This window comes from Lipophrys pholis, assembly GCF_963383615.2.
Source record: "Lipophrys pholis genome assembly, chromosome: 13".
Taxonomy (NCBI): Eukaryota; Metazoa; Chordata; class Actinopteri; order Blenniiformes; family Blenniidae; genus Lipophrys; species Lipophrys pholis.
Window position 1 is genome coordinate 14,310,260 of NC_137632.1, and position 19,613 is coordinate 14,329,872.

The 19,613-nt window shown below is 42.9% G+C and overlaps 1 protein-coding gene across 4 annotated transcripts in view; it reads right to left on the minus strand.

Moving 5' to 3' along the window:
- The window catches only part of fmnl2a (formin-like 2a), a 46,781-nt gene extending 30,857 nt beyond the window's left edge, over window positions 1–15,924 (minus strand). For all 4 annotated transcript variants that reach the window (XM_080478391.1, XM_080478390.1, XM_080478389.1 and 1 more), the window contains exons 1-2: window positions 15,270–15,924; window positions 1,693–1,776 (exon numbers count right to left, since the gene is read on the minus strand). In XM_080478391.1, the coding sequence (XP_080334517.1) occupies window positions 1,693–1,776; window positions 15,270–15,383 (198 nt within the window). In that variant the 5' untranslated portion in view covers window positions 15,384–15,924. The remainder of the gene's footprint in view (window positions 1–1,692; window positions 1,777–15,269) is intronic.
- Window positions 15,925–19,613: the final 3,689 nt, after the last annotated feature.

Below are 19,613 nucleotides of genomic sequence, written 5' to 3' on the forward strand. Positions count from 1 at the left end.
ACACTAAAGTCACATAAGCAAACTGAGATCTTTTATCCCCAGGAGGGCACCTACTTCTACTTCCCTGACTCGGCTCATCCGTATCCAGAAATAACAGGTCACAAGTAATAGCTTCATCAATATTTGAATTTGTTGTATTTGATTGCAGTGCACCACATCTCGTAGAGTCGCTCCACCTTCTGTACACAGATACTCAGATCAGACAGCCGCATCACATTTATCACCGCCAGAGAGTCCAGGACACAAAAACAGGAAAGACGAGAGCAGCGTCAGGAAAGAGATTATCTGACAGAAACATGCAGTCAGACAGCTCAACCCTGCTTGGGAGCTTCGTTATTTTAAAAAAAGGAAGAAAAAAAAATACATCAAATGAGAGAATGGGGAAAAAAAAAAAAAAAAGGCAGGTATATATATATGCTGATGTGTGAGAAACAATGTCAGGAATGCAACAGGTTGTAAACACCGCAGGGAGGTGACCATCATACAGAGAGCAGGTATGTTTTAGGAGCATATATAAACCAGCTTCAACATGCTTTATTGCAGCTGGGGAGCTTGTCTGAAAAAGCTTATTTCATATTAAAGTTGAGTGTCGAGCTCAACTTCTTGCTTTGCATTTCCAGTTGAAACTGAAAAAGAGGAATCCATTCAAATCAAAGTGAGCAAGCAGTTTTAAATTCTAAGTCAACGGGTATATTTGAGGGCTTTCCATTACATAAATAGACTCTGGAAAAAGCTTTTCTTGCTCTTGGAAAAAAAAAAAAAAGTCAGACGAGTCTCCTTATTTGACACTGACGAGTTCATCATAGCTCTTTCTTTCTACCTCGAGAAGTTTCAGCTGGACAAGTATCCTTCATTTTTCATAAGATTCATAATCTGAGGAGAGATGCTTAATATTTCAGCCTTTGATGGCGTCCGCTGGACTGGTTATTCCAAAAAGAACATACCTGTTGTCTCAGCCTCTCTGCCGCCCTCCATCAATGTTGCCGTGGTGACATTACGAGATTGACTGTAGCTATGACACTTTATACTTTACTTCCCAGAGCTGAGCTTCTGGAAGTTACTTTGCTGCCAATGAAAAGGAAACCAACTATTTTCACGTCGGGTCTGACAGCTTGGGGCCAACCGCAAGAGGATCTCTGACAGCTGGTCAGCAGCATGGCGGACTCTCTGGCACAGTTCCCTTCAGGGTCAGTAGATACCAATACAGTTTGTCTGGGTGGTGGTCTTGATGTACAATGGTTTTTCTCTTCTGCTCAAGGAGGCAGAAACACTCACTGGCACGGACGTTGCAGGGTGAGTGGAGACCACTCAGACCACAGCCCACTGCACAACATGCACCCTCTGTTATTTCCTTCACACGGAACTGACACCAATACCAGCCAGAGTTTTTTTAACTGACCAACCGATGTGCCCGGCCTGCTGCGCCACTTAACCTACATGACCGGGGAAGTCAGGGCGGTGTGAAAAGACGGGTGACCAGCTTATGGGATAAAAGCAGGGCGACGGAGCATGAGTGCTTTGGTCACGACACACTATGATGGACCAGGTAGTCGGTGTATAGTTCAGACATCTGAATCAGATCGAAAACTATTGTTCACTGCTGACCAGAGGTTGATTGTTAGACCGTTTTTAACATTCTTGACTCGGTAGCGTTGCTCCGACAGATCACACAGACGAGTGACTGGTGTTCACCTGATCGCAGATTAATTCCCACTTCTTCTCATTGTCGTATTGCCGCAACAGCCGTGCTTTGTCCGGAGGAAGATTCATTGAGTTCTGAAAGAGAGGAAAAGATCAAGCTTAATAACTTGTGGATAAAGAAACATTATCACAGATTCCGAGCCCAGATGAAGATATGATTTCTTTATATTCATCACTTATAGCTTGGCACACCAGGAGAACATATTTTAAACACACTCTGGTCCTCGTAACAGGCTATAAAAGGGCACCAATTTATCACCACATAGCAATGTATAAGTGGATAACTTGAGATTCTGCAGCATATATGTGAACCAAAGGAAGATCAGAGGAAGAACAGGACTTTACAAAGGTGATATGATGAATTAATCAAATCAAATCACAGTTTGTTTTTCAATGAAAAACATATGAAGAAAGTTTCGGCTATATTTTGAGCTTTGGTTTCATGAAGCTTTTGTTCTTCTGACTTCTGCCTCGTTGGCACCAGGTTAGGTACGATGTACGGTGGTAATACTATGTGAAATATGATCTGTTATCGGCATAAAGTAGGTCAGTAATGCTCCATCTGATTAGTATATGTTGATAGCCTAGTGCACGGAGACATCATTTATAGCAGTTTCATCATTGTTTTGACATTGTAGGTGACGAGCAATGTGCAATATATCGTGCAGCCCTACTAGATATCACAAAAATACCAAAATACCACGGAGAGACGGTTCTGGAAAAGGGAGGTTCCTCTTCAGTGAGTTTCATCACAACACTGAGGCAATAAACAGAATTATATCAAAAGCTGTTTCTTACGTGACTGCAACACATATAATCTAGATTAAATTAGATTAGATTAGATCCGACTTTATGAATCCCACATGGGACAATTTGGTCATCACAGCAGCTCTATGTTGCACAAATACTTAGAAGATAGTTAGGATAGTGGCGCATCATAGAGTAGACTATGTATATATAAGCGGATAATTTTATATATTAGCAAAAACAGGAGGGGGAAATAAATGATCTAATGACCAGTAATAGCAATGAAACATGTTCGAAATGTCTGTCAACATCACAATTGCGTTGCTTAAATTGTTCCAAAATTCACAGAAAGCCTGAACTCAAAATGAGATCTTCTCAATTTGAGGTAAGAGTGGTCACCACTACAAACAACAATAAAAAGAAACAGGTCTAATATGCCCCACATTGTGACTGAAAAACAAGCCTCCGTCATCCCAAAAAAAAAAAAACATGTTGCACAACTCCCGTCTTCATGCGGTTTCACTTTAACAGCATTGGTTTCATGTGCAGCTGTCCGAATGTCACTCTTTATCCAACAGAAGTATGACTCACCGAGTCCACCCTCCCGTTATTTATGAAAACTTCAAACAATTAACTAAACATTGTGTTGCACCACCTACAGTATGATGAGCAGCAAATAAAATGCAAAGTATGTCGGCAAAAAGTGAAGAGCATGACCCAGCTGAGGACTGATTGCTGAACTGCTTCTTACAGACCAAAAAATAAATAAATAAAAATATTAAAGGCATGTGCAGGCAAACACAGACAAGTTACAAAGGGTTCTGTAGTTTGTAATTTTAGGTTGTGGAAAAACAAAAACCTTTCTACTGTTCAGAAAAGGGCAAGTTTAGCAACCATCATCTGGTTTTTTCCGTTCTCCTTTGATGAGATGGACCATCTATCAGCATGATCACCACTCACCCTCTTCTTTTGCTCCTGGATTTTCCAGTGGAGCTCAGAGGAGGACTGAAAGCAAGATTGATGAGGAATATAGTCTGATCGAATCTATTTCCATGGAGAAGTGATGCGGCGCTGGAACCAGACCATATCCTTGTAAACTGGTGCTGATCCTGAACTTGTTTGGGTGTTTAAGTGCGCTTGGGAGTAAAGTTTTAATTTGTTGCATGTTACAACAGGGCAGAGCTACTGATCGACACACAATCATTTTAATTCTAAGAGAGTCCATATATAATAGAAAATCAATGCCAAGAGCTTTTTAGGGGTGAAGGGATTATTTTCATCTGCCTGGCTTACCAACCACTACTGGTGAGCACGACTATTGGAAACTGTAGCAGCATTCTAAAAATGACGCTCATTTTCATAACAGTTTTGCAGTTAACCAGTTGGTGGAGTTCAAATTGATCATTTTGATCGGAGGAGCAAAAACAAACCTGCAGACCAACAGAAATCCCGACAATGACGGGGCGTCTTGGCTTTATCTGAACATCTGTGTCTTTCCCACAAAAATCTATTTCAGGCCCAAACAGTTGAGTTGTATTAGGTGGAGGTGCAGTGCGTGGCCCACACAGACTCCCCCTCCACGAACGACCAGGAAATCAAATTAGCATTCAGCAGAAGCAGCAAGTCGACTGATCGCTGCCGTGCTGACTGCAGGGAATTCAGAGTCCAGCGGGCTCTATTGACTCAATCTGGCAGCAGACTGAATGAAAAGGTTTTGTGTCCTGATTCTATCCCTTAAAAGCATTAAAATACAATTTGACACCTGAGTGGAGGGTTACAATAAGTGATAGGAATCCTCTCAGACTTTTACTAAATTACACACGGTGGTACTTTAGTTGCAACCTCAAGATAACAGCTTGTAAACCATCTCCATTTCTGCCTTGTTTTGTTTGGATACAGTCTTGGCCTGGATTGCCGGGTGGTTTGCTGAGTCGCCGTGGGTGCACTGAGCTGTGGGCTTCCTGCTTGGTGAGGCTCCAACTAAAGCGGGTAAAAAAAAAAACCAACACTTCTACCAGCCTTCATTTTATCCCAATGCTAATGAGCTGTGACAGGCACTCAGCTCGCTGGGGTCAGGTTACCCCATGTCTGCAACCACATTATCTGTGCATCTGTTTTCTTAATGGGGTGCTGCTGAGGAGAGTCGGGCAGATTTTCACCAACACCTGATGGCAGACCACCCCTATGAGCACACGCTACATTTGGCTCATTAGTGAATTCCACATCAATTAAAACGTTACTATGATTTGATACAACTCGTGCCAGGTATACCACATCGCATGGCTCAAGCCCAGTACAAGGATGCACTACTCGAACACTCATTTTTACATTGCTTTGATGCAAAACACTTGATTTGACATCACTAAATATAACTTGTAATCCCATCAAGGGAGGTCACATGTGCACAGTCAATGTTGTGCATTGGCAAGCAAAATCTTCACAACCTGCTATAAAGATACTTCATCAGTTCCAACGATCATTATGTCAGCTGTATGGGGATTCATATACTATCAAGTCAAAGTGACATATTCAACAATCACAAGGCTTTCGTGTGAGAGTAAAACATTGTTGAAGATAACCTCTCTGCACACTGCAACAAAATCAAAATAAAGGAATTAATTTGAAAATAATTAATTATTTTGCTGGACGGTCAACCCCTTCCTGTGAACTGTGAGGTGTACTTCAGGCATCCAAACTCACAGTTCACCTCCAAAGCAGCTGTCCCACATCTGTACTGCTTGTGAGTGAATTTATTTGGGGCTTACAAAAGCTCACAAAAGCCTAAGATGAAAGTTTAATCTAAAAAAATAAATCCTAAACTGTACAGTACGTTATTGCTACAATATTTTTACAGTGGACCATTGGAAAAGATCAATCGTAGCTGCAGCAGCCAGCTCCAGTTTAACACTCGCTACAAATATCAATCGATGTCAAAGTTTAACTCGCATCGAGACTCAAGGTTCATAAAAATAGACAAAACTTATTAGTGCTCTTGTATCCTCTCATTAGTCAGCCTGAGTCATAAAATGAGTGAAAATAGACAGCTGGCCCAAAGCCCACCAACCACCCACCACCCTAGGAGGTCCACCTTCACAGCACAGCTGGCTAGAAAAGCAAACACACAGTCCGCTTGAAGGCTGGCTGGCCGGGAGGGCTGTGGAGAGGAGTGTCACTGTTCATATGAGGAAGAGTCCATTATACTTTACTTTAGAGCCAAATATATGTTAATAGTCCTCTGTGCATACATTGATTGGAAAGTTAAAACCTTTCTCACCAGCTCTAACTTCCAATCAAAATAATTTAATAAATGCATAACGAGGCTGGCCAATACTTTAATGCTATACGCCTATAAAACACAGCTGCAGCTCAGAAGAGGCCTTCAACCACGTCACAGAACTAAATATACAAAACCAAAGCATAACGGCACATACTCTAAGCCATACTGAATTCTTTTTTTTTTTTTTTTGTAATCCTTTTTTTATAATGTCAGCCTCTTTGATTGAGACTGAGATTTATAGTGTTAATTCATTTATGGGGATTACTTCATCATGACACAAAGCTGCGCTCCAGGAGTCAAACTCGTTATATAGACAAGCCCTGAACTATTCATTATTACCCCGTAAAGAGCCACTAAAGATTGACTGTAACTTATGAAGATTACTACCTGCTGTGAACTGACATGAGGCCATTATGTCTCAAATGAATGCAAACAAAAGAGCTGAATTACATCAAAAAGTCCTGTCTTATAGCATGCAAAAGAAAAACTCGGGTTTGTGAAAACACGCAATTTAGATGCCTTGCGCTCTGCTGTTTCAGTTACACAATACAAGAGGCAGGCAAACGGACAGTCGTGTGCAGAGCAGCATCTCTCAGTCACACCGCCTCCTCTCAAATATCTCTCACAGGCAGTAAATGATTTGTCCTTGGGGACCGCAAAGAGTTTCAGACACACCCACACTTTCCCGTCTTGCTTTTGTCTCTCTGGGCTTGTCCCTGCTAAAGCGCCGCAATCAAAAACAACAACAAACTCTGATCACAGCAGCAGATCCAGCATCTTTTGATCCAAAACCGTCTGAACAGTTTCCTCAGCACTCAGAACCAAAATGATACACAAGACAGAAAAAAAATCTATCTGATGAAGAAACAGACGAGGTCACACCTCTCTTGCGTAAAAGGAATGATTCAACCTTTCATTCGTTTCTGTGCATGAAATCTCGCTTACAGATGCCATGCAGAACATCTTTGTAATAATAGTCATAACAAATATATGAAAGTTGCTCAACACTCCGGAAATGACTGGATGGATGCATTTCAGTTCTTTCCCAATACTTGCTTCATTAGTCAGTGAAGCATTTTGTGTTTTAAGGCATTTACATTTTCATAATAAGGTTGGCGGCGTTCGACACTGTCATCCCTGAAGTCAAATAATACATGATTGCACAACAACAGCATGTGAATAATACACTTTAAACCCTGAGTTTTCTCATTCAGCCCTCGGGGAGGCATTGCAACTCAGACACAGAAGAATCCAGCTCTATCGGATCCATTCGGGAGGTTGTCAGGGATAAGTGCCCACTTAAGAGAGATAGAGGCTGGATGGCTCCGAGGCATGTGCTGTCCACAGCGAGCCGTCCTCCCTTCATTACCACAGTGTGGCTCCCTAATCCTCGGCGTTCCTTCGGGGCACAGGTGTCTCCCGTCTGTCCTCAGATTAGTTTTGTAATCCCCGAGACCCCCTGACCCGACACTAACGTTTGTGTTTGTGGAGCTGCTCAGTCAGATGCCTCCTGACCAAATGGTGAGTGTGAATGTTTGTCCTTCTTCTTCCACATTCCAGTGGCTTTTCATTCATTCATTCATTCATTTACACCAGCCTGACGATAGGTTCATTCCGTCACACCTCCTTTGATATACTCAAATTCACTGGATGTGATCGCTGAGAGACGACCCATTTAACCAACACACAACTTCCTCAAGCATAAAGCACTTTGGGATACCTTACCTCGAATGTGCCACACTATATGGGCGATTGAAAATTAAATAAACCACATCTTATTCTGATAAACAGCAGCTGTCAGTGGGTGGAATCCAATTTAACGTCCTCTGTTCCACCAAATTTGATTGTCCTCCCAAGCTGCTCTATCTGATAGCTTTTTTTTTGATATTGCTTGAGCGATTACATTTAAAAAAAATCCATAACAGACAACAAAATTCCATTGGCTGTGTTGTGGGCAACTATACGGTATGCTGCGAAAACACCACAGCAATGTTTACATTGTGGGTGAAAACACTTTGGCTCAAAGGACAGGCCTCAGTGCTGGATGTCGTCCAAATACCGGAAACATTATTGAGACGCTCCGGAGCAGCAGGAAGCTGTCCAAATAAAACAAGTGATACATGAACACGGAGGAGCTCTGGCCAGACCAGATGTTGCAAGGTTGCGAAAGCGTCTGAACTGAGGTGGAGTCCATGTTTGAGCTCAAAAATCAATATGAATCCAAACTGTTGTTTAGCTCAAAGAACAAATTTTTAAAAATGACTCAAGAAAGTTAGGGTGCAAACAAAAGAGCGCAAACTGATATATGTGGAGAATATGTATTGTTTCTACTTTTTAATCCATTCAACATATCACATATATACTGAAGACAGAGTTAAAAACCTTTAGTGAGATCCATATTTTTAAATCCAGCTCTGCATGCAGTCATGCATAAGCAGTAATTTCAACAGTAATCGGCACAAATCCTGAAAGCTCCTGACTGCTTTCATACTTTACCGATTCTACTCGGGGGTAGCATGTTGGGGTCTGCTTTACTTTATCAGAGCTGGAATGATAGCTCTGTCAGCCCTGCTGACGTTTCTTTGTTGAGGGATGATCACTGTGAAAAAGTCCAAATACAGCAGTACCCTTCAACCATCACATGTGAAACCTTTATCCCTCAAACACAATAGAATCCACAACAAAGTGCATTGCTTCTAATGAGATGATTAATGTTCACGGAGTGGCAGGTGGCCACCACAGCAACGCGCTTCTGTACCAACCACCAATCAAAGGCTGAAAAGCAGCTTGAAGACGCAAGATTGTAATCAGATAAATCAGATCAGAATATTTTAACATCACAGGCATTGACTGAACCCATTTACATTATTTCTAAGTCATCTATTGCGTTATTATTTATTGGAATGTTATGTGCCCTGCTGTGCTATTACACGGTGTAATATCCTTCAAAACTATTTCTGATTTATGCAGTTATGAAATATTTGTATGGTGTTTTAACCACAGGATGTGACTTATCCCCTCTGGTCTACACATTCCCTCTTCTGCTAAATTATGGTCATCACGGGGAGATACATTAACAGCACCAATATAGCAGGTGGCCATGTTGTTTGTTATTTATTGTCATGTGAACACTGTAAACTGGGAAATGGGACAATCCCAAATGGTAACTTCCCCAGTTCCCAGCTGATTCACTGCTGCAAACGTTTCTGCAACCAGCACACTTGCAACATTTATAACATTCTTGCATTTTATTTTGTCTACATTAACACACCATTACTTTCCCCACTTTAATTTCTTGCTCAAGGATTAAGTTCTAAACCTTGATGTTTTGCTGAAATTATTATGTTGTTTTTTTTCACATCTGCTTATTTTTGTCTGCCCCCTTCCACCTCATTTCCAAAAAAACATCCCCATCTGCTCTCTTTGAAAATCACACTGTCAAACCACATGACTTCAACAAAGTTCAGCAGTATGAAAGGACTGCAGTTCTACAGTGGGTGGTGCACCTTCAACCTTACTGTGTGGCTTTTGTACCTACAAGAAAAGCATTGTGTTGACTCCTGACTCCTGCCACAGTGTCACTGTGCCTTGGCATCACGCGACGCGTCCACAGCAAGAGGCTTCTTCTGCCCAATAAAACCTGAAACAGCAGATTGCTGCATTGTCTCACGGTCTGATGGGGCCTCAATCAAACCCTGGCAATAAGCGCTGAAGTACATTCAAATGCAAGTGGACCTCCCTTTCTGCACTGCAGATGTTAATTCTGGCAAGTCGTTACACGACAAAACCTGCCTTTTGGACTCTGGCAGTTTCAAAAGCAGCATATGTCTCGAGACAAAAACTCCTCCAGGAATAAGAAACTGAAAAAGAAATGGGGCCGCGTTAAACAACTGAGCCGTTGCAACAACAGAAGTATTCAAGCACAAATTAGAATTGAGGACACAGTGATATATGTCCAAAAGAAGGCCAACATGTTTTATGAACTGCTAAATATGTGCTGGCACACCCATGAGCCCTCTCCTTTATAAAGGCCTCACACATTCATTCAGATTCTGAGAGTGTAGCGGAGAACAAATTAGATCGTTATGATTCAGCAGTTCACTGTAAAATCTAATTGCAAACATAGGAAATAAAGCTCAAGGCCACCAAAACAGGAATGCAAACAACCTAAGTGGTACTAAGACAAAACTGGCGGAACGTCACAACATCATCAACAACATCTCATTTGTCACAATGACACAGACGTTTGAGGACTTTAATTCTGATAAAAGCTCAATATCAAGAACATTAACTGCTTTTGAACAAAAAGAAAGGCTGCCAATCTGGAGCCGGAACATACCCAGACCATAATGCACTTCACCACAGATCCCTGACGCTTTCAACCTTTTGTGCAAACCTTGGACCGGTCCTGCAAGACAACACTCACAATGGACTGCAAACCACATGAAAGATCCAGAGTGAGCTTTTCTCTAATCCTGCACCGTTGAACATCTGCAGTTTACACAAAACAAACTACATTTCAATATCATTATATTATTATAAGAACAATCACTCTGGCTTGATATCAAAACTGATCAATATTCAGGAATATTTGTGTTTTTCTTCTCATACGGTTTCCATCATCAAAGAAAATGTTCAACTGAATAGTGAGTCTCTCAGCTGATGCATTGGGCTCTTTGTTAAACACACAAAAGAAGGTTGACTCCTGTTATACCCAGGTTTGATAACACTGAAAGCTGTTGAAAGGTTTCAAAGGTAATCTGAAGTCAACGTGTCATGTTTGGTTGGCGTACCCAGCAGAGTCTGCCACCCACACAGCAGAGAACAAACCCCGAACCCCCCGAATGTGCAGATGTCAAAACTGAACCCAGCGCAACAATACTTGATTGAAGCCTCAGTGGTTTCGGCTCAGCGGTCCCTGCACACAACCAAAAGACCTCGCTTTCACATAATCAGCTGACCCTCTGCCAGTCAGGGAAGATGCCTCCAGGCTACGCTTCAGGGTTTTGAGCAGCATATTATCGCTTAACACCACCGCACCTCGCTTTCTCTCTGAGGGGCTGCAAAGGCCAGAACACTGTCTGCCAGATCCTGTTGCTCCCCAGGCATTTTATGCTCAGCTCTGTTACAGCTAATTGGTGGGTGAGCATCCAGGGGATCCAACACAGTAGAAACACACATGCCCAAGCACATACATACACACACACACACACACACACACACAAACACACACACACACAAACACACACACACACACACACACACACACACACACACACACACACACACACACAGATATGGGTGCGTGCAGTGGCCTCTCGCACCCTGCCGGGTCTGGGTCCAGTGCCAGGCTGCGTCTTGGGCTCCAAGCTGAATAAAGAGTGTCTCTGTTCGGTGGGCCCAATGCACGAGATTCAGCCACTGTTCACCCTCTGCGCCTCAGACAATACCCATTGTTCCGCTTTTTAATGAAGAAGAGTCGCCATGGAAAAAAGTTTTGAGCGTTACCTTAGTCACTTCCTTGGCTCCACATACGTCTGTAACACATGGGGGTTTAAGTGTCTTCACACAAGAGAATGACACCATAACTGTCAGCGTATAATCTCGTTTGTCACTATGAGCGATTCCATTTCTATTCTACATAAAGTTTTACTACTTATTTATAAGAAAGCCCCAATTCAAACAGTTTTAAACACATATCCAGGGTTAATTTCAATGGCAGATTAAATTGTGTTTGGGAGAATTCATGTTTCTGAGAACCAATTATGCTTAAAGTTCCACACGTCTGAAAAGCACGCCGACTCCAGATCTGTCAGGGTGACAAATGAGACTCGCTCTGAACATGAGGGCTTCTCTTGTGATTAATCAGGGGGGGGTACATTTCAGATGCAGTACCTCACAACAGAAATGGCAGCAGCTCGTGGCTCCTCAGCAGCCTCTAAACAAAGCAGCTTAGATCTAATCTGTGTAGACTATTGAGAAGAGCAGCGATAACAAGAAGAGCTAAGCCTGTAGTCTCCCATATGTCATTTAACAAGTAATGACCATAAACCAGCCTGCTTTGATGATATCCAGCAAACACTACAGCCCTGAGATTTTAAGTGGACGGCATCCTGGATGTGGGTGCAATTCAATTTCGACATCAACTCTGCGGTGAGCTGTGGCAGAGCAGCAGACAGGAGGCCACATTCCTGTCCCAAAGAGTCATCGTGCTTTGGTCCAATGTGGAGCGTATAGACCGACTAATACTGTCCATGTGACTCACAAAGATTGATTGTTTTCACTTCACATGCTTTCGGTTGCTGTTTGTCGACTGACTGAGCGATGAAGCTCCTCTGTGAAGCTTTGCTGAGCCCCTCTAATAGCTGGCTAAATCGAGTCTAATTGATCAGGAAATGCATGCTGGGTAAATGTATGAATCGGGATGTTGATATGAAGAAGCCATGACGTAACCTTGACGAGGATCACCGTGTTGTAATGTGCAGATTAAACACTGAGAAGACTAACTTATAATCATGCGCAAAGCCTTCTGCAGTGCACTTATGTCACTAAAGCGACAGCAACGAGACCATAACTGCAGATCCCGAATGGACAAACATGACGACAACCAACACTGACAAAACATGCCGAGCAGAGGGCAGAAGAAAAAGTGAATTGGAGTGAATACAGCATTATGGAAATCTGCATTCCTTCAAAACCAATTAAAACTTGGGTTTGATTTCCACTGAACTTCAGGACACGTGGACACAAATTATTCATTCCGAGCCAGGATGAGGTTTTTACGTCACAACTCGCCAGAGTCTATTTTAAAGCTCAGGTCTTGGCTCTGAAGATTCACGAGACGAGAACTTTATTGGGAGCTTCTCATTTAGTAGAAACTGCAGACTCAGACGGCAGTAAACCACCAGCATAACACCAAACACAAGCTTATCCGGGGAAGGCGGGTTAAACTTTAACTCTGCACAGCTTTGAAACAGCAGAAGCATTCAAACCTTTATGCACCTTTTTTGAAGTTTAAACTATTAAACTAATTCCCCCACTCCAAAAATATAACTGGAAAACAAACAAAAAAAACATGGCAGAGGAGTTATTTTGTAGTGAGGTCTTTTATTTCTTGTGTAGACCAAATAAAATGATTAGCTTTCCTAAATACACAGCTTGTTTGTTGTTGTCCTTGGGTTCAAGGACCATTCACTCATCTTGTCAGAGAAAACTGAAAGACTTCACAAGGTCCTGGAGTTTTTTGACCTTCAGTCGACACTTTCATAAACAGAACCAATTCCCGCCTCGCACATGTAAGCATCACTTCTACAACTATATAAAGTTCCAGCCATATTCTACAAGTGGGTTACACACGGTTGTGGCGAGCTCAGCTGATGGGAGTCATGAGCAGAGATCTGAATAGGGGGAATTTTCACATCCCAGCATGGACACTGGAATGCTGTATGTCCTGGATGAGAACTTCAGGTGACTGGCTGAATGTGATCACACACAGCCCAAGTCTTTAATCCAACCCCCCCCCCCTGCTGGGATCCGGGGATTGTCTGTTGATCAAATCTACGACGAGCAGCAAGTAAACAGCGCGGTCTTTAACCAACTGTGAGAACCCAACAGATTACACAACAAGATCAAACTTGAGGTATTTAAAAAAAAAAAATCTAAATAAATCATTGTGTTTGCTGATGATTAACCAGCAGATGAAACATCCATTGCTCAGCAGCCAAGTACACTTTGATCGTGACTCGTCAGCATAGAACACAAAGAGGACGGAGAGCTATCGCCCCTAATAATCAGCCAGTCAAACTGAAGTGAGGTCATCGGAGTCACATAGTGCCACTCAACCGCCATCAGCCACAGCTGACACACGTTGGGATTTAAATGGGAGTCAATAACACTAAATGATGTGATTATAGCACGACATTCCTGAAATGCTGGAGGGCTTCCATCCCGCCAAGAGCCGAGGCTTCACGCTGGCAGCAGGGAGGAGGAAGAGGAGGAGGGGAGTGAGCAGGCGGGGTGGGGTTATGACTTGCTTTGAGGATCAGCTTTGCAGACCAGCCCCGGAAATCCTCCAATTAGACAGGTAGAGTTTGGTTTGTTTTCTGGAAAGAATTAGGATGATTAGCTTAGGAAAGTAAACTATATGGATCCTAATAGTTTTTCTTATTCGCAAGCCCACACCTGAAGGAGGTTTAACTCTTGATGATCAGATGACGTAGGACATTTACGATCGATGTGATTAAGGAGACGGGCCCAAATCCCTGTACGGTGTGACGTCAAGCCTCCCGTCCCGGAGTCTGCTGCCTCCAGCACAGAACGGGATTCATCAGTGTCTGACAAGCAGCAATCACACCCCGACACGACACTTTGCCACCCAGCGATTTAACTTCCACCTGAACTTGATCCGCTTTTTGTAATGGGCTTACAGGCTGAATAGATCGGTGCCGCCGACATTATCGCGGAAAACGATTTGCTGTGTGACAAGAAAAATAAACACATAAAATAAAATCCCTTTCTTCTGTCCAGGACAAGGTTACAATCGGTAAGAACAAGCGATCTGGAGTCAAATTCCGACTGCTGAGCAGCTAATGTGAATGAGAGCACCGGGCCAGACGACAATCACGTTTGACCCACATTTTACCGGCTATCAAATTTCACCTGTCTGCGCAGGTCTTTGTGCTTTGACTAGAAAGCAGTGTGCTGGAACACTAAAACCTACTTGTTATAGCCTGCGATAACCTCAGTAACAGTTCCAGCAGGCACTAAAAGACTCGAGTCAACAACATGCTGGCCAATTAAAACTTTCCTTCCACTTTCTTTCTTCATCTCCCCGATCCATCTCACAGTGCCCCGTTCTCCACCTCGACCGTTTCAAAGGCTGCCACATCTTTCAAGATCCACAGGAATGTCCAGTCAGGTGACATAATTGTTGACAGATTTGTTGACACTTTATGATGTGACAGATGTTGCAAAAGATCAGGCGTGCTGGGCACTTAAAACTTCAGTAGTAATCTGGCATCTGGACTCATAAAGTTAAGAAGGGGGGTGGGGGCAGTTACACCAACTATTTGCCATGTAAAGACTGCAGGTGTCTCATGTGTCAGCTCTAGGAAATGTACAGAAGCAGAAAGTGCTGCATGAGAAGACCACGGAGAATCTTAGTATGTTTGATGAGGGTTTTTTTTGGGGGGGGGGGGGGGGGTTCAGTAAAGTTTTAAATGCTGGTGGATAGTTTCAGATCAGAAAACTGATCTGATTGGTTTGGATGAGTGTGACAAACACCAAAAGAAAACTTTCCAATATGGGTTCAGAGAAACAGATGGAGCTCCTAAGGATTTGGAACAACAATAAAAAAACAAATAGGCACCTTTTTTTTTTTAAGTTGATCTTTTTTTTATCTGTACAACAAAGAAAGGATCAGGCGTGCTGGACAAGCAGGGGTCCAACCTACACACAGCTGTCCCGTCCCAGGACACTGAAGCGTGGAGGGGAACAAAGAGAAGACACGGGAACTTAGAAGTATTCTCATCTCTCGCTCTCTTACCAGGACGATTGCGAATCTCTCCTCCAGTTCGCCGGGGTCCGGCATGGGCAGCTTGAGGGGCATGTTGTGGCCCCTGAAATCAGTGTGCTGGTCCATGCTCCCTGCGTTCCCCATGTTTCCTTCCTTCAACCAGCGAGCACAACTTTTCTCTGAGCTCCGCCTGAGGAGGAGAGTGAAGGACGGTCCCCGCACGCAGCGCTCGCCTCGCACGCAGGTTTATCCAGGTCACTTCTTCTTCTTCTTCTTCTTCTTCTCCTTCTCCTCCAGCATTAAACACATGTGAGTGGGTGAGGGAGGTTATGAAGCGACGGGTCGTGGCGGCAGCAGCGGCCGGCGGAGCTCCGGGTCAGACATTTCCCCGACATTCTCACACACTCACACTCTCACACACACACACACCCGGACGGAGCGAAGGAACCTTGAAGCGTGACTCGACCCGCACCGACTTCTTTCCCTCGCTGTTATCCGTATCTTGCACAATTTCGGCTCCACTCCCAGCCGGTAGTAATGACGACGGGCATGATTCAGACGTATCGCAATCGCCCCGTATGTTTCAGCAGTGAGTGAGTGAGTCTCTCCTAATCCCTCCACTGCTGACCTGCTCGTGAAGGAAGGGGGGGGGGGGGGTCCACACTCTCTCATCCCTCCCCACAATGACTCCTTTCACAGGCGAGCCTCCCACTCCTCCTCGGGGCGTAGCTCCCAAACCCGTAGCTAAGGAGATAACATTTTTTCGGTGTTGCATTGTGGTACTTTGAGTCTAGCTGGAGAAAACAAACTTGAGAGGACCCCCCCCCCCCCCCCCCCCCCCCCCCCCCCCCCCCCCCTTACACACACACACACACACACACACACACACACACACACACACACACACACACACACTGGGGCCTCAAGGTGAGGGGCCCCTCACTTGAATTCCTTATTTCCCCTTGGGTGTATTATTTTATTTATTACACAAGCATCATCAAATTCTCTTACAACCAGGGGCGCATCCAAAGGGGACACCGGGACTTGAACTCAAAATGTACTATTTATTTTAGACTCTACTAAACACAAATACACTTTTTTTTTTTGTCCGATTAGTGCATGCATTTCTTCATCCCACATTTCTGCTTGAGTGTATCGTTTCTATCTGTGAGCAGTGGTAACATCCAGAAGCCTGTTCGGGGTCTCGTGTTGACTGGTTTGATTTCCAGATCCAACAGGTTATCTGTCTGTTCCTGAGGAACTGCCCTTCTCTCACACGCTCCCCCGGGTGCTTTAATGGCAGCCCACCACTCCTCATAATAGGATGGGTCAAATGAGGACGGCTTTGGAAGCGGTGGCATAGACGCTAGAGAAGTGGACATCAGGCATGTTTTAAATCCCACAGCGAACTGTGGGTCCCTGAGCAAGACCGTTGACCGCCATCAGCTCCCCGGAGAACCCCGATGTAAAGAGGGAACATATGACTTCCACATTGTCCACAATCAGTGTTAAAATGACATTAGACGTGCCTCATTGGATACTTTATTTTCAACATTTCTTCTGTGCCATTAGTAAGTAATTTGACTTGACTATTAAACACAATCCTAACCATCTTCACTGGTCTATCCATCCATCCACCCATCCATCCATCCAACTTACAACAGGGGTATGCACAGGCAATATGTGTTTGTCGGTGTGAAGCGTTCAATAGGCTATGCCTGCAATATGTATTTCGTTGAAATACAAGACATTCCTAAAATGGTTCTGCAGTCAAGCAAAAGTTTCCAACAAAACAATCAATTCGCACAAACAGAATGATCCTTCAAATTGATTTTCGCAGGAACTCTTAACTCAGTAAAAGCATAATTGAGAAATCTCTGCGTGATAGTTAAAAGTTCTTCTCATGAGAAAAGACTGGAGTGGCTCTATCCTTTAATTTGGTCCCCTGCTTAGTGGCCATGTCAGTGGTTGGTGACATAATCTGCCAGGAATACCAGGCATGTCTTCAATAGGCTGACTGACGCTTTGACTTGTATCTCTGATCCCATTCCTTCGGTCATAACCCAGAGTTCATGAACACAGGAGCTTGTGGGAATGTAAACCGACCGGTAACCTATGAAGTGATTGTTTATTCTGTTGATGAGAATTTTTATTAAACTGAATGACGTGGTTATTTACAACCTTTTTCATTAAACAAAAGGCTAGATCATTACTTTACATAATGTGAAAACAAAGTATTCATTATATTGCTGAATTGAATGCTTGTTGCACAAAACACAAATTCATTTCACAGAACAACTGAACTGAATTTAGATGATGGAATGTATTTGGACACAATGTTATCGGTATAAATTATCCATGCAGTACATAATTGATTAGAGCTGGGCTTTATCAATGTTTGAACAAAAGAGAATATATGATTTTTAGAGAAAATGTAAAACTTTGACATGAACCAAGACTTGTTCAGATTCAACAAAACATAAGTACTGAAATATGAATTGAATTTATCTGCTTGAGCTTCAGAGTCATACCATTGTGGCTCTCTGTCATTATCAATAATAGCAGCATGTTTCCTGTGATGAGGTCACATATAATGATGGACCTTTTCACTTTTTTCCGGAAAATAAATGTCCCTCTGTTGTGAATTTTAGTCTGTTTTTGTCCTTTGTCAATATCATCATAATTTCCGAATCTTCAAGAAATCTGCGTTATAATCAGACATTACAAGCCACGTGTATACTTAAAGAGAAAAACACATCAAAACTAGAGTATCTGCCTTTTTCCCACTTCAATATCTTGGAGATGCATTACAATGAAATCTGATCTGGTCAGGGTGGGGACCACATCATTACGCACAAGAGGGTGACATCAGCAACCCAAAGCTCTGGAGAGAGTCCAGAGGTTCTCCAGATGCACAGTGGTTTCTTTCAGGCAGCCGGGCCCATTCTGTTGGGGAGGGTGTCGCATCTGAACTTGGCTGTCTCGACGCGTTCAGGATGCGAGGCACAGCTGACTGACCTCATATGATCACCAAGTGTCACGAGTTAGGTTCATTTGCTCTGTTTGAGGTTCCCCTCCCCCTTGTGCCGTGCATGTGTAACACATGTTTACCCACTTGATGCACTTTATTTACTAAAACAGCGCTACCACCTTGTTCGCACACAGTTTCACGGTCAGCGTTCACCAGTTATTAAATGCAATGCTGTGTCGTTCTATGGTGCTTTGGTTCATGGAAAAGAGGTTTGGAATCCATCAGTTTTTTCAATAAGCAGAACATAAAGACAACGTGTTTGTAATGATGAGAAATTGAAAGTAAAGGATTACGCAATTTGAAAAATAAAAACAAAATGGTGTCGAGGGAAAGAACCTTAGTTCCTTTTGAGGGAAACTGGTGATTAATAAGTGCCGGTACATGTGAATGTGACTGCTTGTCTGTGTCTTGTGACAGCTGGATGGATGGTCGTGTCATCATCCAGCTCAGATTCCTAACAAATCATGGCAGGAGGACATGTATTACAAAAAAAATGGGCGCAACACATGAGCTTCAGACAGTCAGGGCGATCATCACAATTAGTAAAAAAAAACTAGCTAGTTCATTTCTTACATTATAAAAGCTCAATTAGGCATGAGTATTACACCTCTATTCCCTTTTTTCTTATCATTTTTTTGTGTTATTAGCTTTGTTTGCAATGGTCACAAATGGAATCATACTGTTGATTTTGCATTTTCCTCATGCTTTTCCTCGTTCTTGTGCAGCCCCTTGAATCCTTTGCATCAGAAAGGCTACATATATATATATATATATAGCTTTGTAGAAGATGAATGGAGATATTCCTTACCTGGACTTATACCTGCCAATATACATGTGGCCAAATTAGTAGTAGTATGGTTCCATGCTTCATTTTCGAAGCAACAAATGATTAAATTATTTCACTAGCGTGTCATTCACTATATAAACAAAGGCCCTTGAGTCCTTATCTATGTTGTTTTTGTGATGTTAAAACAATTGTCCTTTTTTTTCCCCTGAAATAAAGGCATGCATGTGTTGGTTGACGTCATAATCCGCCCATTATCTTAAACCATAAAGATTCAGTGCTTATTGTTCAATAACAATTAACCAGTTTATAACTGAGGCAAGACAATGACGAAGCTTCCCAGCAATAACACAAAGTCTTTCCACTGACTGCAGACAAATGAGGTTGTGTGCTGAATCTCAAGCGTTCCTGACACTGCTGATGGTGACAGAGCATCAAGTTAAAGTGCAGTGACTGACATTAGTGGCTTTACTGTCTGTTGGAGTAGTTGGAGAATTTATTTTGTTTTGTCATAAGTTATGAAACTTATTGCTCTGTATATAATAAAATACCCCCCCAA